The following is a 21,101-nucleotide window of genomic DNA, read 5'->3' on the forward strand; positions in this document are numbered from 1 at the left end:
CCCCCCCCCCCCAGTCCCTAGAGATGCTCTGACAAAGGAGGAGAGATGTGAGGAACAGAGCAGAAATCTTACCAGAAGTAGGACTTCACATGTTCCTGGATCAGCACCCAAGTCTCTCCAAAGTCATCTGACTTCCACAACTGTAACGTGGGGGGTGAGGGGGTCACTTATAGCGCTACATGGCAGAGAATTTTTCGAATGTATGTTCCTTCCAATACAGCTATAGAAAACGAGCAGTACATTATGAAGAGTTACAACAATACTTGACAAGTCTGATGCGCCGGTCTGAGCTCTCACACTCATTAAGGGGTTAGGAGGGTGGGAGGATTGCAATAATAATGTGCCAGTTGTGTCCTGAAATGAACTGTCTTCCCCTAGTGTAGATAATGGACAGCAAATACATCGGGTCATTAACACGGGTGAAGGCTACGTCTGAGCTCAATCCCAGAGATAATGAGGTGATGCTGGCCATCACAGGGCCGTGACAGGGTCCAGACTGGCCCAGCCGGGGTCACTAACCCGTTTATTGGGGTGCAGGCTGTCATAGCCAAGCACCAGGCTGGGGTTTGTGCTGTGCAGCAGGAGATCAGTAGGCTTGAAGGGGATGGAGAAGCCCTGGACAGTCTTGCAGAAGTCGAACGTGTTCCACAGGAAGCCATTCGTGGTGTCGGCAAAGAGGTACTGTGGGAAAGAGAGAGCACTGAAACAGTGTCTGGCGCAGACAAACAGGAAGGCTTTGTTTTCTTAGAATACTGTGGAGTACCTGAACCCAAACTTGAGCTCAAACAAAGAAGCAAGCAAACAAACAAACAAACAAAACGCCAAACAATCATACAGTGAGACATTCTCTGTTCTCATTCTCCTAAAGGCTGACAGATCTGCTCCAGAGTAAGTAAACAAGTAAGCAGAAGGTGGTAAAGAAGGTTCTGGAAGCAGAATCGCCGTATGTGCCGCAAGGAGGCCCGCCACAGTACCGACAAACAGGGAAAGCATTTGAGTAAAAATACTCAGCTCTGAAAACGGAGACTGTGATATAGCAAACAAATTAATCCATTAAGCAAATGTAAACAAATCCTCTCCTGACTGACAATCCTAGAAAATCCCCCGCCCCTCCTGGTAGAACCAGCAGAGATGTGGGGGGGGCGGCGAGGGTGCAAGAACAGGCTGACAGATCGAACTCCGTCAGCCTTTGATCGTTGGGCCAAACAAACAAACAAAAAAGGCAGCAGCCTGAAGATTCACACCCCGTGTTCTGAACTACACTCCTGGGGGGCCGTTCGAGTTTTTGATTTAGTCACTCGCGGCAGGAGTTCGCATGTTTTGTATGGCTTTTAAAAATAAAGCGGAACAAATAGAGATTGTGCCATTAATTCAACAAAATGCAAACAAGTGTTTCACAAGGTTCATAGGCGGACGACAGACATGGCTAATTAACCACCAAGCAGCGAGGGGTTTCCCAGAAGCATCATGGACCCGTGACAAGAACGTTCAATAAAGCCTGAGAAACAGACCCTAGACCAGTTATGCAGAGGAATAGGTGCATATAGACCAGGGGTCCCCAGCCCTATTTTACAAAGAACTGGGGAACTAATTCTAACGTATTCTGGGGAACTAATTGTTTGACAGTAGCAGCATAAGTATTTCTGCTATTTATGTCCGCTCTGTCATGACATCATGGCACTCATCTTCCGTCTGATGACCCTCGCCGATTTTTGTGTTTTGGTGTGGTGGCAGGGGATTAAGTGGTTATATGAAATGTGTTGAATTTTGTTCGTTAAATTACGTGCAGTATACTTTTAACTGTTAAGAAGAGAGAGTGTGTTATGTTTGTTCAATGCATTGTGAACTATGCTCTTCACTCTCCCCCTTTGCGGCTGTGATGGCGCTGGCTATCATTAAGGGCGAGGACTGGCATGGAAATGGCTGATCAGACTTCTGAGGTTACAGAGGCATTGGTTATTATTATTATTATTGTATTGTATATATATTTATTTTCCTCTTTTTTGTCCTTTGTGTGTAGGTCCTGTGGGGAAAGGGTATTGAATTCTGGGGTTTTTGTAATAAAAGAAAAATATTTCTGGAATCCCTCCTGCAGTTCTCCCATCTTTTATGGCGACCCCGTGGTTTTTGGTGGTGCCCTTGCGTAGGCCATCACAGTCCGAGACAAAGTCGAATACACATGCATAAGCAAAATGCAAAAGAATTAAAATTATTGATCTGACTTCTAATAAGTGTTATACAAGATACTCAATGGCCCCCTGCGGGTTACCGGTGGCTCGTGGTCAGCATGTTAGTGACCACTGATATAGACTCACAAGCCTATTATATGTCTAATCAGAGCAGCAGGCAACATCCTTGGGAAGCTGGTCTATGTCCCAGTAGTCCCTGTTACCAGCTAGCTCCCTATCACAGTCTATGTCAAGTCAAGTCATTGGAACGAAATTTCGTTTCTGCAGTGCATCGGACGGCTAGAACAAAGGACAGATGACCTACAAACAACAGTACACAATGACTCAGTGGGAGCAAACTGGACGAGCAGGTGGAGACCAGATCGGGTGGAGCCACCTACCCTCTTGTTGTCGACTGGGCTGTGGTAGAACTGAGCAATGGCCTGCTTGTTGCCCGCCTTGGAATCGCTCAGCTGGAACCGTTCCGAGATGTGGGAAAAGGTGGTTCCGTAGTCGTAGGACACATACACCTGTGAAAGGGAACGTGATACGACATGGGTGCAAACCTCCAAGCCAAAACTCTCAAAGCCGTCTCTGGAACCCGGCCACCGTCCAGAAATTTTCACAGAGGACCAATGGACAATTGAACTTGTGCTTGACTTAAGCAAACTAAATTTCGAGTTAACGGCGAGGTCGTCATCGGCCTCCTGATTTTAGCCAAACTGGTTGCCATCACAGGCACTGCACCTGACAGCCAGTTTCGTCCACAAATCCACCCCTCAGGAATTTCATCGCCACGTCCCTGGAAATACACAGGCCTTGCGGCAAAGTGCTGACAACCTTCAGGTGGTGCAAGACTGAGAAGCAAATAGGCATGATTTATTTAGGTACAGGCGGAGCATGGAAAAACGAGAGGCAAGACCTCAGTGGGGGCATGAACTTCCTGTCAGAGACTCGCCCAGACAGGAAATTAAGCATGCAGGAATCTAAATTTGTTTTCAAAACAAGACAGGCTTGCAGTTGAGTAGAAGGGTAAAATGCCAAATCTGTTTACTCGATAACAAATAGTTGTCCAATGTTTACAAATGAGAGAAGAGGGTTTAAACATTACAGTTTTCACCTATTTATTCCCTGCTTTTCTGATCTCCCACTGACAAAAGTCTCAGGAAAAAATCTCTTGCTAGTGTTAACACAGTGGAGATAAAAATAGACTGTAGGCTCCATAGAACTAAGCAGATAGGGGTTTCACTCTGAATGGAGAGCTTTCATTTAGATGACAGATGTTTATCTGGTTCAAAAAATAAAACTGTGCTCTACTGGTGTAGGCACTTTGACGTTTTAATTAAATGTACACGAGACATTTCTTGTCGCAGTAAAAATGCTTTATTCTGCAGACATAAAATTTATTTGCACTCTTTGGAGTGAATCTGTTAGCTTCAGTTAAGAGAAACACAGGTTCTTGATTAGTCACGGTCCATAAGGTTCTCGGTACGTCGCTCCTGCAAGAACCTACCGCGCTCGTCTTGGGCCCGGAGGCGCCGGCGCTGTCCCGGGCCAGCGCCACAATGACATTGCTCCTCTCCCCGGCCCAGTGCACCACCATCTGGTTGTGGGAATCATTCAGGTTGACCTGCATGGAGGAGAGGAGACGAGGCAGTCATGTGACAGCAGCTCACTTCTACCCCAGGCGACAGGAGGCAGCGGTCACACGTCCAGAGCGACAAGAAGCTTCTGCAGACTGCACGCGGCCACCTGCCGCCATTCCAGCCCGCCGTAACCTTGAAGGTGTCCACTGTCACAGGGAACTAGGGCGCCCTCTGCTGACGTGCTGCTGCCCACTCCCAGCCGCGACACATCAGGAAGCACGACTTCTTTGTAACAGGGCAAATCCAGTGCCATCTGTTTATTATTAATATTCATTTATATTATTATTACTTTTGTTATTATTGTTATTATTCTCAATATTTCCCTATTTCAATATTTTGCTTTTCAGAACTTTCTATTTCCGTGTCATGCATTTCAAATTAGTTTGAACCACGTTTACTTCTTCACAATGTCTGCACTTCGTTGATCCTAGGGGAAATTCTCATGCGTTCAACAGCGAGAACGTGGAGCACGAGTATACACATTGTGCAAAGTTAATCTCGATCTTAATATCTCACTGCGGTGGATGCTTGTGTGTGTGTGTGTGTGTGTGTGTGTGTGTGTGTGCGCGTGCGCGTGTGTGTGTGTGAGAGAGTGCGTGCACGGATGTGAGAGGCAGCGGGGGTCACAGTGAGGCATTACTGTGCGGGGGGGGGCAGGGGGAGCCATGGAGCGGAGATCACGACGCAGGATGAGGTAATGGCTATGTCATGATTCCTCTTCCCAGGTCTCATCTCTCTGCTCCTCTCTCCTCCCCACCATATTCATTATTTATTACTCCGTGGGAGGGAGGCAGGCTCTATCCTAAAGCTACCTTTCATCTGCCTCCCTCATTCATTCAGTCTACCAACCCACCACCCCCAAGACGCCCTGCTCTCACTGATGCCGGCCTGCAGGTGGCGACGGTGCCCGGCCTGGTCCCCGCCAAGGTCGGGCACACGCTGTGGGCCCAGGTGTTCTGCGTGACCGCACATCAACAAGGCAAGCGGGTCTGCACCGTCACTCCTCGTGATCTCACGCAGAAAAAATAAAATAAAAAATACAAAGACAGAGAACATCCTGCTCCCGGCGCCCCGTCTCCTCCCCCCCTCCCCTCCCCTCCCATCAGCACGCCAGCAATAATTCACACGAGGGCCTGCTTGCATACACTTCGCAGGGAGAGAGAGCCAGTACTGCTCCCAGATGGAGCGAACAGCAGCTCAACATCTATGCTGCTGGGAAACCAACCAATCAGGTGACAGTTGTCAGTGCCCCCCCCCCCCCCCCTTCCTTCCACAATCTAGGCAAATCTATACAAACAGCACATTGGTCTCATCTGAATATGGAGAGGAGCTCACTGCCAAAGGTCCATGAAAAGCTGGGCGGAGGGGCAGTGAGCTTGGGGTCCGCAATGGCCAGTACAGCGAATGTAGTAGCATCAGCAGGACCTCCACAGTATCATCCAGAGCAGCCTTTATTTATTTTTACCTTGCTCAGTGAATGGCATAGTGGTAATGGGCCAGACTTGTAACCTTTGTTGAGGTCCAGAACTGAGCCTCTGCAATACCTTTAAGACAGACTGTTAAAAAAAGCTTATTTACGATCTTCCATTTCATAATCATAAAACATTATGCAGGCTAAGGGTCTGTTAAAAGTACAGACAACTCTGGACTTCAACTCTGAATCCAAATCTATTTATTCATTGCTCATCCTGCTTTCCATGCCAAACTTCCACTCCAGATTCGCACAATCTACCCCCACCAATCAGGTGGTTAAATATATCTCGTTGTATCACTTTGTGTATGTCATCTTACAGTGTATGTCTTACAATGTAATGTTTATATACACATATAAAACACATACTCTACTTTACACGTGTGTGTGTGTTTATACACACGTGCACACACACACACACACACACACACTATTACTTCTCATTTGCACTATGATATTTCAGCTCATCGTGTATTTGAAATTGATACTAAAAGATACTCAGACAGACTTCAAAGATAAATAAGTAAATTACTTAATGAAAAATAAAACCGACAAAGCATGGGGTGCACGACCCTACGACTCTCCAGTAAGCCATCAAAATCAGCTTCATCCAGGTGACTCACCCCCCCCCCCCCCCCCCCCACTGTCACCATGGAAACAGGGAGAAGGGACACACGGCACATGTGACCAGTCACATGACCATCCTAAACGAATGCAATGCCCATTATTGCCACTGAGTGCCCAACAGGCAGCGAAAGCGGGGGCCTGTTTGGGACCCTGACAGCGGCCCGTGTCAGTGTGTCTGGGTGGCTACTAGCTGGTTTCACTTTCATTTTACTAGATTACGTCACTGTTGCTCACGCCACAGATAACAATGACTAAAACTTGGGGGGGAAACACATCGATTACAACACATTGTTTAGAATGTGTACAACATGCCTTTGTGTTAATAAACGCCCTAAGACATAAACAAAGTAGCATTCTCGCTGAAGCACATGCGCTGATGTGACGCCCAAATATTCTCCACTCGCCGCGAGGCTAATTTCCAAGGGCCTTAGCGCTCCAAGCGGAACACACCCTTGGCCATCACCTGCGGTGGGGGGGGAGGTGCGGATGGCAAACGCAGAAAAGCAGTGAAGGCGCTCGCCCCACTAATGAGTCGCTAAAATTTAATGACGGTGTTTAAAGAGGGAGACGAAGACGGGATTGAACCGCCGGACGATCATCGCAGGCCAGAGGGAAGCCATATAAATACAGACGGCAGGACATGCGGATGTGAGAATAAAAAAAAAGGAAAAACGTTCAAAAAGAAAGAAAAAGGGAAAATAAAAAATTAGGGTTTCGCTTAGCCGTTCTGTTAAGAGACACCAGTGTTTAAACAAAATCAGGACCAAACAAAACAAATGAAGAGTATTAATAATGAAAGCAGATCAGAGAAAAACAGGCCCGTTAGGGAGGGGGAAGGCTATGAGCATTTACGCAAATTAAATGGGGAGGGAAGTTTCTCCAAGGCCCCCACCACCCGGAGAGAAGGCCAGTGGTGGAGGAAGTACTGAAGCTTAGTACTTAAGTACAAATATCCTGCTAAATATGTACTCAAGTAAAAGTTGAAGTGCTACATCAACAATCTTACTTAAGTGAAAGTACTAAGTACTTACTTTTAAATTTACTTTAAAGTATTTTTTTTAAGTAAAAGTACTCTCAACGTCTGGGGCGTGCCATTTTGTAAAAGAATAGTAGATATAGTGACTTACGCCTCTACCTATGTCATTGCTCCTAATAATTACAAGCAACTATACAGTATACGTGTATTGGAAAGTTTGGTGTGCTTATTGTGCATGCACTCTGCAATACTGTGTGTACCCTAACTTAGAATTATGTGGATGACAAGTTATCTACTAGGTATTACCCAGTAGTATACCATTAAGATAAACCAATCAGGACATGATATATCTTTAAATCATTTATGTACTTGAAAACTATTCAACATATCTGTTAAGAGCAGTAAAAGGGAAACACAACAGTAACCAAACACTAGTGGTGGTGTGGCGCCATGTCTTCTTGAAATCCAGCCAGTCTACCAGCTCCTGTTGCCAATTGACGCGCGCTCTTCCATCATTGGAGCTAATAAAGCCACCTGATTGGTAGGAAATGGCAAACAACGCCAGAACGCAATAGGCTAACTATTTTTTCATGCAAGATTTTGAGGAAATCGTGTTCATAAAATGTAACGACTAACGGCATAAATTGTAGAAATGTAGTGGAGTAGAAAGTACAGATAATTGCCGCAAAATGTAATGGAGTAAAATAAAAAGTAGGCATTATTATTTTTATACAGATACGTTAAAAATGTACTTAAGTACAGTAACAAAGTACAAATACTTTGTTACATTCCACCACTGGCAGTGACACAGCTGGGGCAGAACCCGCGACACACTCAAGCGACACTTCAGCGTGTCTGCGGCAGAACCCAAACAGACCCAACCGAAGCTCCCTGCCAGAACCACTCAGAGTGGCGGTGGTGGCGGAACCCAAACACACAGGACCGAAACTCCGCCAGAACCACTCAGGGCGGCATGTCGATAGCTACAGCTGCAGGTCCTCAGTAAAAGTCCCCCCCCCCCACAGCACCACCGCTGTGCATGAACAAGACCGCCGCACAATCTGCTGATCTTGGCAACCACCCCAGCAGCGTGTGCTTTGGCCCAGCGCAGCCTGCCCGGGTTGGGTGGGAGTCCGGCAAGCGTGATGCGTGTTTGCGTGCCTGGAGAGCGTGCTTGCCCCAGGACCACACTTTTCTCTGTCCCCATTACCTAAAATCCCCTCCCTGCACTGCGATGGGCTGCGTGGTTGGTTGGTACACTCTTTGACCGCTGCACTGCATTACTGTGGTGTCATCATTACCCCCAACCCAAAAGAAGTACAGCTGCACCGGGATGAAGAATCTCCAAACCCACAGCAGGATCTAACCAAAAATCCAGCAAGACCATAGCGACACATGCCAGCTCCCCTTCCCCCCACTTAGTCCCCGGAGAAGGAGACCCCCCCCCGGTGGATAAACAGATAGCGACCCACACACACACACACACACACACACACACACACACACACACACACACACACAGTAACGTTACTGCGAGTGTGTATGTGTTGCTGCAATTCAAGTCAATTCTGATTTCAAATAAGGACTTCAAAAGTTTAATGTCTGGTTCTACATTCAAATGCTATAAAAGGAATGGATTTCACCAAAACGCTGGAATTCCTATGCCATGTTTATTTCAAATTATAGATAAAAGAACCGATAAACACTTGCTGGGTATTAAAGAGAATCGATGCCGTTTTCCTATGGGGTAATATACAATGAGATTCTCATAACAGATAAAATTATCAGAATGACTGTATATTTTTAAATAAATTGGCACTGTATGACTTTATTCAAAATGAACAAGGCTTTCATATGTTTCATGTGGCATGGAATGATTTTTCGATGTCTATCATTTGAAATCTGGAGTCAGGACAAGTTCAGATTTCGAAACTGCGCTCACAGATGGAACTGAACTGGCCCGTTCTGGAATATTCTGAAGTGACCCAAACCTTTACATCTGCGTTTCTTTTTTCGGCCTACAAGATTTATCTCCACGCCAAGAGTTAATGGAACTGATATCTGCACAGATAAAGGGAGAGACAACGGGGGGAGGGGGGAGAGAGAGAGAGAGAGAGAACTGCAGCTGCGTTGCAGTGGGGACAGCACAGTGTCACAGTTTTTGGGGGCTGCCACCACCCAGAAGTCTGAACGAAAATCTCGACCTTCCGCCGAGCACGGCCATGCATTTGGTCAGGTGACCAGTGTGACATCCTCACCGCAGACTACAAGCATAGATAAAGCCAGGCCTGTCAGCCCAGCCGAAAGCGCTCAACCCACCAACCAGATATACCATGTAAGGCTAGTAGCCAGTGGGAGCATCTCAGGAAGGGAGTGGGGGAAAGAGACCGTCATTCTGTAAAGTGCAGTAACACTCGGCAAACCTTGGCTCCAACGCAGCAGAGAAACATCAGAAAAAAAGGCCTCCTCGCCCACAGTGGACAAACACCGCTCACATCTTAAACACGTTAAGCCCATCTGTCTACAGGTTCCCCGCCACTCTGCTTCTCTACCCCGTCCTCGGGTCACGGACACACGAGTCCCTGAGCGCGGCGAACGCGTGTTTGTGCGAGCGTGCGTCAGCTCACCGAGAAAACAGGAAATGTCGCTTTGGCGTAAACATGAGACGGCGCTTCGAATCTGATGACACTGACAGTCTGTTAGCAACTGCTAAAGGCACGGAAGCACCAGACGACGGTCATGCTCACATGTGCGGATGTGCTTGGTGCAAAAACTTGAGCACAGGGATGCATTCTGTCCTATCAGACGTCCTATCTAGGTTACTCTGCCTATTCCCTGGACCCTGACTGGATTCCTACCACACGGCACATTCCGTCGTTGGTATCGCTCGGACATCTTCGGCAGGACCTACAGTTGTGTTACCCTCTCACCTTTACGGCCCTCGCTTTGCACAACTACCAGATATCAGTTTATTTTTAACCCAGCGGTGCCGGTGGTGGTGGGTTGTGCGAGGAGAGTACACCTCCTGGGATTTGCTTGAAAAACACCCCACTGCTCTATGTTTATTCTCAAACACCCTACCGCAGGTAACAGAAAGACAGAAAGGGTAACAGGCTGTGGGCCCTCCTGGCCACCGGGGGGCACCGGATGGAGGCGAAGAGCCGACCTCACCATATGCGCGTTGCTACGCATCACTTGCATGGGATAATAAGACAGCTGGCCGTTCTCATACCTTAACACCAGCAGCGCGGACCTAATGACGCTCTTCCAGCCAGGGAGCTCACCCAAAGAGACAGGGAGACTCCAGGGCAGGTCAGACACTGGAGCCCATAACCATCCCCCACACGAAAAACATACGTTTACACCTGCTGCACCGCCCCTTTAAGCATGGACAGCTGCACCGCCCCTTTAAGCATAGACTGCTGCACCGCCCCTTTAAGCATGGACAGCTGCACCGCCCCTTTAAGCATGGACAGCACCTCCATGCACTAATTTCCCACTGTCATGTACAGTGTAATTGTTTGTCTAATTAGGAGCATTTGTTACATCATGGTAGGTAGTAAATATAGCTAGTAATCATCCCTCTGTCTCCTCTCCCCTTAAATTATTGATAACCATACAAGAATCTTCCTTTGCACTACGGAAATTGTCCTTAGCCCTGTAACATTCGCCTTGTCATGAACATTGCACCACGGATCCAGGAAGGACGCCATTTCATTTCACTGTGTACCATACATGGCTGTGATGACAAAGTTTTATTGGACCTGGCTTGATAAGCAGCAGAATGCGATCAGGAAAAGTTCCAAAGTGGCCACAAAGGCCATCAGGTGGTGGAGGTCAGTGTGAGTGATCAACAGAGCGGCAGAGAAGATGACTGATCAACTTGACATGTGGGTAACTGTCTCATGCACACATACACGCACGCACACACACAACCATGCAGCCTGAGCAACAAGCTTCCATTTATTTCTGTGGTTTTTCTCACTTGGTGACGTGACAGTAAGCAAGCAGGCGGCCGCAGAAGTGCAGGCCCAAGTTGGCGGGTTCTGCTCTGCATGCAGATGCCCTCAGCTGCCGAAAAACACTGCAGCCAGCAGCGGCCGGGGGTCCCGAGGTCTCGCATTTGCAGACAGGACCATGCGCCACGCCGGAGAGGATGCTATCGGCCAGAACCACCTTTTAAACTTTGTTCAGACTTTTTAAGAGACCCTGCGGCATTACATCTATTTGGGAAGGGGGGGGGGGGTAAGAAGCAGAAGGCACAAAATTCTGAGACTGTTCCGTAACCCCTGCCAGATACCTACAGTGTCAAACGTCACACCACTGCAACCCTCAGCTGGAGAGATGGAGAACCAGAGGCTGAAGCCATAGAACGGCAGGAATCATTCATTTATACAGAACGGCTTCAGCGCACAGATTACAGTGCATCTATTAATTATTTAAAAGAAAAGGTCCACAATCTGAATCAGGACTGTAGGGAACAAAGCCAGAGGACCATCGAAGACAGAGACCATCTCTCTTCAAGCTACAATACAGCAGTTTCTGTCAGGGAGCTTAAAATAAACCAGCCTTTCTTGTGTAACCCATATGCAAAAAAGAGGGGGGGAGAAAAAAAAAAAAAAAAAAACAGCACACATAGTTTTTCCTTCATACTGCAGATTGAAAAGAGAAGTGAAGGGAAGTGGGCTAAAAAGAGAGCAGAGCCCGGTAACAAAGAGTCAAAGGACCAAGGTCTCACATAAAGTCCCCAGAGTCACCAGGCTGCCTGCGGTGCCAAGGGGGACGGGAAAAAAAAAAAAACTGCTTGTGTGTGAAGCCGTGACTCTTAGCAACGGGGCACCAGCGGCGTCTGTTTGGGCGAAACGCACCGCGTGCAGGACTGGACATGCTGCATTAGTCTGCGGCAGTGAAGACATACAACTGAACACGCCAACCCCCTGCTAGCAGGAGAGTGGAAGAGGACCTTAAACCCACGAGGTTGTCGGCTTGAATCCCAGCTCAGACCCTTCTGTCGCTCTCTACAGCAAGACACTCAAACGGCTTCGGTAAAGAGCATACCCTTACACTGACTGCCAGGTTTTCATTGGACTAAGACACAGGTTTCCTACATATCATTACTGAAACTAATGGCAGAAATGTACAAGGAAGAAAAGAAAAAAAACCTTATTTTTATCTGAAGGTTGTTGGTTCAAAACCCAGCTCAGACCTATCAGTTGTATTATACAGCTAAACACATAATTTCAACTGATTCAGTTCACTCACACTGACTGCCAGTTTGCCTTGGACTAAGATTATATTTAAACGCAGCTGGACTTAGTGTTCAACAAAGCAGCCCTTCCTGCATTTAATTACTCATCATGCATTTAGGGAACACGACCTGAACTTCTGGCTGCATTTGAGGAGAGGTGTGAACCTATTTACTGTATCGTCATTCGCTTCTACAAAACAACGCATCTAAAACAGCGATGTCTCTACAGCCCACTGCACTGAATGCCAGCGTCTGCACCACGGTTAGACACACGTACAGGGAATTGGCGTGGAAAGGCTGGCCGTGACCGTGACAGGTCCTGAGAGCAGAGGGGTGTTAACGTGAGATAAACAGCATCACAGACATAATCTACTTCCCCAAGCTAAGCGGAACCCACTGAACTGATCGAAGATCGCACAACTCTTCTGCATCTGCACCCATGTCCCCCTCCCCCCACCTTCTCAGAGCAAAACTCCTCCCCAAACACAATAACAGCTGCTAAAGCACCTCTGATGCCAAACGTCAGTTTACTACGTGTCAGACTTCAGAAGCCTCCACATAGGACTGACCTACAAGCAGGATGACTGTGGTTGGGGGTTAACAAGGCAAACTTCAGCCCTTTGGGTTCTGAGTAATTACTGTCCACTGGTGAAAGAGCTTTGCCCCAACTTGGGGGGGTGAGGGTGCAAAGTCTAGGCTCTCCACTGAACAATGCTAGGTTTGAGCCAGCCGGGGGGGCGGGGTGGGGGTTAATCACTCAATGAGACATAACATGAAGACTCCCCTGTGTCCATAAAATCAGCACCCAGCGTTCAGCAGAGGACTATGGTGGAATAAATCAAGTGGAGTTGTGTGTGTGTGTGGGGGGGGGGAAGCTATGATCAGGTCTTTGAACAAGGTCCACAATCCAGGTCGCACTCACTGACATGGCGCAAGTCCAGAGTTTTTTTTTTTTAATGAAAGACTTCCTGGACGCAGTTGGAGAAGGAAGCAATACAGGCCGTGGGCCAGATATGAGCTATAGCGGGGAGGGTGTCGGGGGGGTGAGAGGTGTAGGCAACTGCTCCAAGACGAAATGACACACACACACACACACACACACAAAATCGGTTTCCGTTGGGCAGCCAAATTACAAGAACGATGTACGTGTATGTTGGATGGGCTGAGATGTTTACACAACTCGCAGTTGAATGCAACAGCAGATTAGGCACTTGGGGAAGAAAGGGGCTTTTTGGTCTTGGGGAAGCGAGAAAGTCATTTCATAATTTCATCGAACTGTAGACACATGACAAAGCTAAATTCAAAATGTTTACTGCATCTGCAAAGCACAAAGTGTCACAAATTAAGGCACCTGACATCAGAAGGTCTTTGGTTCAAATCCCAGGGTCGGCAAAGAGATTTCACCGTTGAGTCCCTGAGCAAAGTCCTTAACCCCAATAACTTCAGGGTCTGACTAAAAATAGTGTTGGGGGCGCTATACCAGTTCATAACGAAAACCGTTTTTTATTATTGTTATGATATGAATTTTTCTTATACTGCAATACCGGTTTAAATAGCCTACACAACGTTCGGAAAGTGGCGCAGCTGGAAACTTTAAGGGGGGACCTTTTTTACTGCTGTACCACTAAAAATGTACCGCGTATCAGAAACAGAAGATATAGCTGACGCTGGAGTTGAAAATGAGACACTTGGGTTGTCAAAAAAATCGATTCTCAGATACTAATCGATATTAAAAATTAGTATCTGATTAAATACTAATTTTCACCATTATTGATACCAACAATGCGGTTTTTGCATCATTCGCCACACTTAACATGCACAGACCCTCCTCTCAATAGCTGCTGAACACATTCGCGCTGGTTAACACACACATACCGAGTTGGCCGAACACGGCATATGCTGCAGTTGAAGGCACTTCGCAAGCTGCTTTAGTAAAAAAAAAAAAAGTGCCATTTGGAAGTATTTTGCAGACAAGAATTGAAAGGCTAAGGATGTCGATAAGCCTCTATGCAAACAGTGCCATAAAGTTGTGGCAACGAAGTCAAGTAGCACCTCAAACCTGAAGAAGCATCTTAAAGACATCCTGGTCTTTATGAGAAATTTCGCAAGGTCAGTAAAGGTCGCGTTCCAGCAACACTGAAGTATTAAACACTTAAAAATGTTAACTTGGCCGGCGTACATCCTGAACATTAGCCGTTTATCTATAAGCAGTTAGCCAACAAACACGTTAGCCATATGTTATCATTAAGGTAGCGGATAGGCACAATGGCTAATAAAATTACATAGTTAATGTGGGAACAATGCAAAAACGTAAAACAAAAAAGTGTCCTGTAAAATCCTGTAAACGCCCAGTCCATACTTAAAGAAAATAAAAAATTTTTTAAATACCATCGCGTACTGTGAAACTGATATAACTTTGAAAAATACCGTGATATAAATTTTTGGTCATACCGCCCAGCTCTACTACTAAATAACTCAAAGCTCAAAGGGGGGGAATGCCTGCTGGTTTAGCGTCACTTGATTCTTCATTTCAGCTTTGACATTGGTCACACAAAGAGCTTCTCTTCGAAAGAGAAACACAGCCTCGAGGTGTGACGTCTCACCCACCCGGTCACCAAACATATGACTGACTCCACCTCTGTTGACAGACCAGTTGGGCCAGTTTAACAACAGGGCTAAATAATCACAGAAAGCAGGTGAAAAACTGTCAGGCACCGCGTCCACTAGACCAAGAGCTCCGATTATTATCCCCCAGAGCAGACTAAAACATAAGGAACACGCAAGAACATTATTGGATATGAGTAACCGAGGCAGTGTTAAAGCACAATACCACTGGTCTCATTTACACGGCCTCATAATTTACTCGTTCAGCTGAGAGTAAACGCTGGATTAGACTGGCTCAAGCAAACATATATATTCTGCAGAAATTATAAACAATCTTTCAGCAATCTTACTGCAGCATGTGACAGCAAAAAACAAAAACCCAACAAAAACTGTTCCTCTTCTCAGATGGGAGCAACCAACATTAAGGCGCAAAAAAAAAAAGCACACTTCCTGTCAAGGTGCAGAAGACTTCCTGTTGTGGGACAACAAAAAAAAAAACAATACTCAGATGTGGTCAAACAGCAGCGGCAGCACACCGGCCTGACTACCTCGCATGAATTCATCTGCACACATTTTTTGGAGCGGAGAGCTCACAGTTGCCATTTTGAGGGTGCAAACTGATTCATAAGCAGTCTGGCAGTCCAACAGATCCGCTCTACAGCTTCCTGATCACCGCCGAGTTCTACATGACGTCACTGTTGTTTATAAGATATGTCCATGCCTCATTTGGAGCCGCCCGGCCCGCTGGAGGGTTAACGAGGATATCGCCCCAGGTAGATTCCCGCTGGAGCGAAGGAGGAGGGTGAGGTCCATAACAAAGGGCCAGGAGTGATGAGCTGGTGCTGGGAACGGCTTCACCGTCCAACTGCTCGGCGAACGCTTGCACGCTGGAGGAAGACGAACAGAGGTCGCCGTGTCTGGCACTGCTTACTCAGCAGCTACACTGAAGCACTTTGTGCATAATGGTATGACAAACCCATTTCCTGCAGCTTGCTTTGGGTCAGTTCTTCACCCACAATTCCTATCAATTAAGCAGTCAGGTTTCATCCAAGATTGGAACTTACAGTTGAGCGCCACCCTCCCTCCCTCCCTCCCTCCCTCCCTCGGTCAGGGGACAAGACACATCACCTTGACTCTGTCTTTTAGTAACGCACTTCGACAAATTAACTTCAGAGAAGTACAGAAAAAAGTACCTTATATTTCAATCTGAAGGTTATCGGTTTGAAAACCAGTTTAGTCCTTTCCATTGTGCTCCGCAGGTAGAAAGCTAACGAACTACTTCAGAAAAACATTCGGGACCCTTTGCACTGAACTAAGATCAAATATAAATGCAGATTTTTTTTGATCAGCAAAGAACTTCTCCTGCATATCATTACCCATCATGCATTTGGGGAAACATGACCCTAACTCCTGACTGCCTTTGAGGGGAGGTGTGGACCAGACAGACCTATCTACTGTGTCATTATTGACCTCTACAAGAGGACGTGTCTTGTCCTGCTTTGTCCAGTCCAGTCCTTAACCCACAAGTCAAGGAAATCAAGCTTTTAAGTCTTTAATAACATGTTGTGGAAGGAAGAAAAGAAAAAAAAAAAATGATTGACTGACCATCCTTTTAACCAGACGGCGAATAATCACCTTGAGAATCCCTACGATAATGTTTCTTTTGATAAGCAAAGCAGCTCAGAACCATTAAAAAGAGAAGTGGAGTGTTCCCATCCCGATGGGGTGCTTCCTCGGACAAAGGAAACAGTAAGTTTGTATACTTTTCTAATCTTCCCTAAAGGGACATTCTCAACAGAACTGGTCATTGCAATACATGATCAAAGCATGACTTCCTCCTTTTACAACACTTGTCTTCATTTCAACTTCAACCCCTCCTCTGATTATCCTCACACCTCTCTTAACCTCGGCGGAGTATTTTTTAACTCAACAGGTTCGAGACATACCTACAAGTTTCTTGTCATTTCTCTACTTGCTAGTTCACCACTTGTGATCCCGACCCATATTACGAGTTGGAAGACAAAACCACGCATCCGTACGATCAGCAAAGAAGCTTGAACAAACTATTTTCTTCATGCCTAGGGGCCTCAAACACGGTGCCAATCCCATAATGCCTCCCTCCCATCCTATCTGGTCAATTTCCCATCCACAACATTCACACATACGCAGAAGCTAAACAGAACAAACCAAGAATCATGTTCTTCCACTGATTTTCCTCAGAGAAAAGCAGATTGTGCCAAACTAACACAGATTCCAGAACGGCCCCCCTCCCCAAAACAAAAAAAAAAAAAAAGAGGTTCAGGAGTGACGACATGTGAGTAGATAACCTGATCATTCTTACTCAGCTGAAAAAGCGCAAGAAAACAAAGGCAGTGCTATTCAATGGGTCCCCCGTTTATGGAGGTCAGCTTTGGACAACTTTTGTCGTCCGCAATACGAGCGAGCGTGCACAGGGTTGTCAAAGTCACCATCTTATCAACCAGGGTCTTTACCGAGCTGCTCAAGCGCAGAGAGTCTGCAGGCGCCGCTGAAAACAATGGCAAACAGCAAAATATCACAGCAGTTAAAATTTACAGTAGATATTTAAAAATTGCAACAAAAAAAATATATGTCAACAGACTTCACTAAAAGTATTAGATGTGGCCATATTTGCATTCGTAGAATCTGATTAATATCAGTGAGGCAACACCGAAAAAAATTTAAATTAAATCATCCATGTTACATGCACATTATTTAAACCAGAAAAGAAGTGTGTTGAAAGCTTGACTTTATCAGAACTTGTCAAGTTAACGAACGTAACCTCAACTTTGAAAATAGCACACAAGAATGGAATATGCATTTCTTGGGACAACACACCAGAAAAAAAAAAACAACGGTAATGTCAAAGCATCCCTGCTGCGAATTGTTGTTTACAAATGGCTGGAGGAAGCACTGAGCATTTCTGAGGAAAGCTGAAGCTGGCCTTCCCCGGGGGAAGGCAGGAGGGGAGACAAATAGCGACATGGATTGAATTAATGTCATTTTCATTTTCTGAATGATTTTGAACATTTTTAACTTTAGAGTTCTTAGGCAAACTATATCTGTCAAATGTCCAAAGGCAAGCACTTAGGCTAATAGAGGTCTCTAAATTACTCAGAGTACAATTCTGTGTGTAAGTGTGTGCATGCGTGTACCATGCAGTGGAGTTGGCATCCCATCCAGGGGACACCCCAGCCCAGTGTTCTCCGTTCTCTCCACCCCAATACCTGACTATAAAAAGCATTTAGGAGGTGAATGGATGGATCCTAGCTACTTGTAGGACAGGGCTGATGAGAAAAATAAAGGTACAAAGTGTCACAGATAACATTTTAGATTGGCTATCAGAGGCAAAGAGAGAGTTACCGGACATTACACATATAAAAAGAGAAAGAAATTAACAGCAATGTCCCGAGCTTTGGAGACAGCAGTTTGGTGAGCCGTGCATCAGGGCCAGTCAATCCTATAGGCGACATAGGCGGCCGCCTAGGGCGCCAACTTGTCAGCCGATTTCACTTTGCCTCTGACGGGGGGGCGGGGGCCGGCGGTGATGCTCGCCTAGGGCGCTACATCGGTTAGGACCAGAACTGAACATAATTGTTCAATTCTCCCGTCCAGCCGCTGCACACAGGGGGCGATCGGCTGCGCTCAGTCCTGCCCTTTACCTGGACGCACCGCTGCTTTCAGTCTGGCGGGGGGGGGGGGAGGCTTTGCAAACGCCAAGCCCCGTTTCCCCCCGCAGACGATCCCGCCCCTTTAAGTGCAAATCGCCCGTGCAACGTTACGGCCAAGTCGCAGGGGAATCGCACCTTCCTCCTCCTCTGCCTATCGATTATCCGTTTGGTCATATTGCCGCAAGTCAACGGAGCTGAAGTAAAGGAAGTGGGAACGAACTAAAATTACTTTCAACCAACGCAGTGAAGCTGTATGCTCAAAAATATAGGCATGTTTACATGTATAAATCATCCAGACCGTTCGCACAAATAATTTCGAGAATGAAAACAGAAAACAAAAGGGGTCAATGATGGCATTAGTGGCTAAACACGTCCCGTTAAGGTCCCATAGATAAATATGGGCCAAGTAGTTTGCTTGGCTATGAGACAACCAGTTACCGACAATCCTGCAGTTTGCATTTCAGCGAATAACCCTAAATAAAGTCGCCATTCCACGTTACTAATTGTTAATTTACGCATCGGTAGCTGACTAATTAAGGTACGAGGGGAGCGAAGCTTTTAGTTACTTATTGAAAGGCTGCAGCGCCGGTGAATCGCGAGCGACCGACTCGCCAGGCGCCGCCGCTTATCGGACGCGGCTCCCCGGCTGACATCCAAGGTCTTACCTCGCCGTACACCTTGAGCAGGGGCGGCTCGGCAGCGCTCCGTCGAGCGCGGTGCTGGGGCGTCCGCCAAGCGGATCCGTCCCCGTCTCCGGGCTGCGCGGCTCCACTTTCGGTGCCCGTTCCGTGATGCTCCCGGTTGGCGTTCACCCAAAAAAAGCCCCTTTCCTGCGGCAACGCGAACCGCTGGTCACGGCGGAGCCAAAGACTGGAGGAAAAGGACCCCGGGACGACAACAAATAAAAGACTGACGGCGTTCAGCAAGGGGACCCGCATCTTGAATGACTGCCTTGTCGCCATGTTTGTGTATACTGACGGCGACGCCGAAGCTGCGCCCCCGGGCGGCGGACAGCTGCAAGTGCTGCGCACATAGAGCGACTGGCCGCTTTATCCCGCAGCGCGCCGTATATTAGGCACTTTTGCGGAACTCCGGCAGTTTTACTTCGGTTGTATTCTATTTGTCATAATTTACTGGTAGCAACCATCAGCCGTAATGCCGCTAACCATCGTGTGGGAACCTGCTAGTTAGCGGCTTTAAGGAATCCGTGATGGATATGTAAGCGCCAGGGTCAGTGACGTAAAGCAGCGACGTCTTGCGCTGTGTTTTGACGGGTTATCGATTTCTGATGCATTGGCAGTTTGACTTTTCTTTCCTTATGTACTTATTCTCCACATTTTACGTAAATTATTTTTTACATTTTACGTTTAAAAGGTACGTAAGTAATATATTTTGCTGTGTAAAATTTTATTGTGCAGTTGTTGAATTAAAGCTTGATTTTCCTGTGCATTATACTGACACTTAAGAACTTGAGAACAAGTAACGGTATGTATAATATGTGGTTTATATATATATATTCTTATTTACTGTGGTTTCGTCACTGTCTTCATTGGACATTGAAAGGCCTAATTTGTTTAGATATGTCTCCCTACACGTTTTAAAATTAATAATAAAAAAAATTATAGTAGTGTATTCAGCAAAGTGATCTCAGAATAAGTTTTCTCGGGCAAATGCTTCACAGAACTCGTATTCACATGCATACCTCAAAATAGTTCAGCCTTGTCGCAGACATACTCTGATTGTTACGTGTATTTTCAGTGCTGGAGGTGTCAGATATTAAAGAGCGACAGATGTAAACCGTGAGCCGCTGTATTCTGGGATGACAGTCAAACTGTCCCTCCTTGTCTCCGTGTTACTCCGCTTTTCTCGGTTAGTCGTGCATTAGCTCGGGGAGCAGGACTCGTCACAGTCTTTGCAGCCGGTTCAACACGCTCATTCTCTGCATTAAAACAAACCAGATGTTCAACTACGGCGTTTCACACTATCCACTTTATTCTGAGTTTGTGAGCTGTGGCGTAGAAAAACCACAAATACCAGACATTTTTATGATCTTTTCGGGGACTTTTGAAGGAGAAGGGGACAGGGTTATTTCGTGATCAGCACGCGACCACTATTTCTGATCACAGTAGAAGCTTGTACAGTTAGAGAAGACCAGGGACATCGTTATGCCTTACTGGGGGGCCGATGGTAAACTTATAAAGTAAAAAGACATTCATGACTTAACCCTTCCCCCAGGCTGGCAAATTTTACCAAGTGCCCCTTTTGTTAAGAGACGATCACGCTAAGTTGATAACAATTTCCAGAGAACCCCCCCCCCCCTTCCTGCGTTGGCAATTTTTACCTAGCGCCCCCCACACACACCAAAACCATCCCTCCCCCCTCGCCCTGCTGTGACAACCCCCACCCCCACCTACACCCCCTGTCCAGAAGATGAACTTATAGTCAATTAAATTAATTAAGCCCCTTACCGCAAATTAAATGTTTATCACACTGACTGATAAAATATCACTCTTCGGGAAATAAAGATGTCAGCCCATATTTTATATTAGTCTGCATCTTTTAGGAGACTTTGCCAATTTGTGCCAAATTTTGAGTTTCGCATGATTATCTCAGCATTTTACATGGCAGACTAAGGTAAATGCTGCAGGCTGCTGTGAACGAGCCTCAGTGCC

At 46.5% G+C, this 21,101-nt stretch overlaps 1 protein-coding gene across 1 annotated transcript in view; it reads right to left on the reverse strand.

Annotated features, from left to right (window-relative positions):
* sorl1 (sortilin-related receptor, L(DLR class) A repeats containing) overlaps positions 1–19,456 on the reverse strand; it is a 55,423-nt gene extending 35,967 nt beyond the window's left edge. Inside the window, exons 1-5 of the mRNA XM_072701830.1 lie at positions 19,095–19,456; positions 3,682–3,798; positions 2,570–2,698; positions 520–681; positions 73–140 (exon numbers count right to left, since the gene is read on the reverse strand). Of these exons, the coding sequence (XP_072557931.1) occupies positions 73–140; positions 520–681; positions 2,570–2,698; positions 3,682–3,798; positions 19,095–19,391 (773 nt within the window). The 5' untranslated portion in view covers positions 19,392–19,456. The remainder of the gene's footprint in view (positions 1–72; positions 141–519; positions 682–2,569; positions 2,699–3,681; positions 3,799–19,094) is intronic.
* Positions 19,457–21,101: the final 1,645 nt, after the last annotated feature.

The sequence above is a fragment of the Paramormyrops kingsleyae genome, chromosome 18, assembly GCF_048594095.1.
Source record: "Paramormyrops kingsleyae isolate MSU_618 chromosome 18, PKINGS_0.4, whole genome shotgun sequence".
In the NCBI taxonomy this organism is placed as follows: Eukaryota; Metazoa; Chordata; class Actinopteri; order Osteoglossiformes; family Mormyridae; genus Paramormyrops; species Paramormyrops kingsleyae.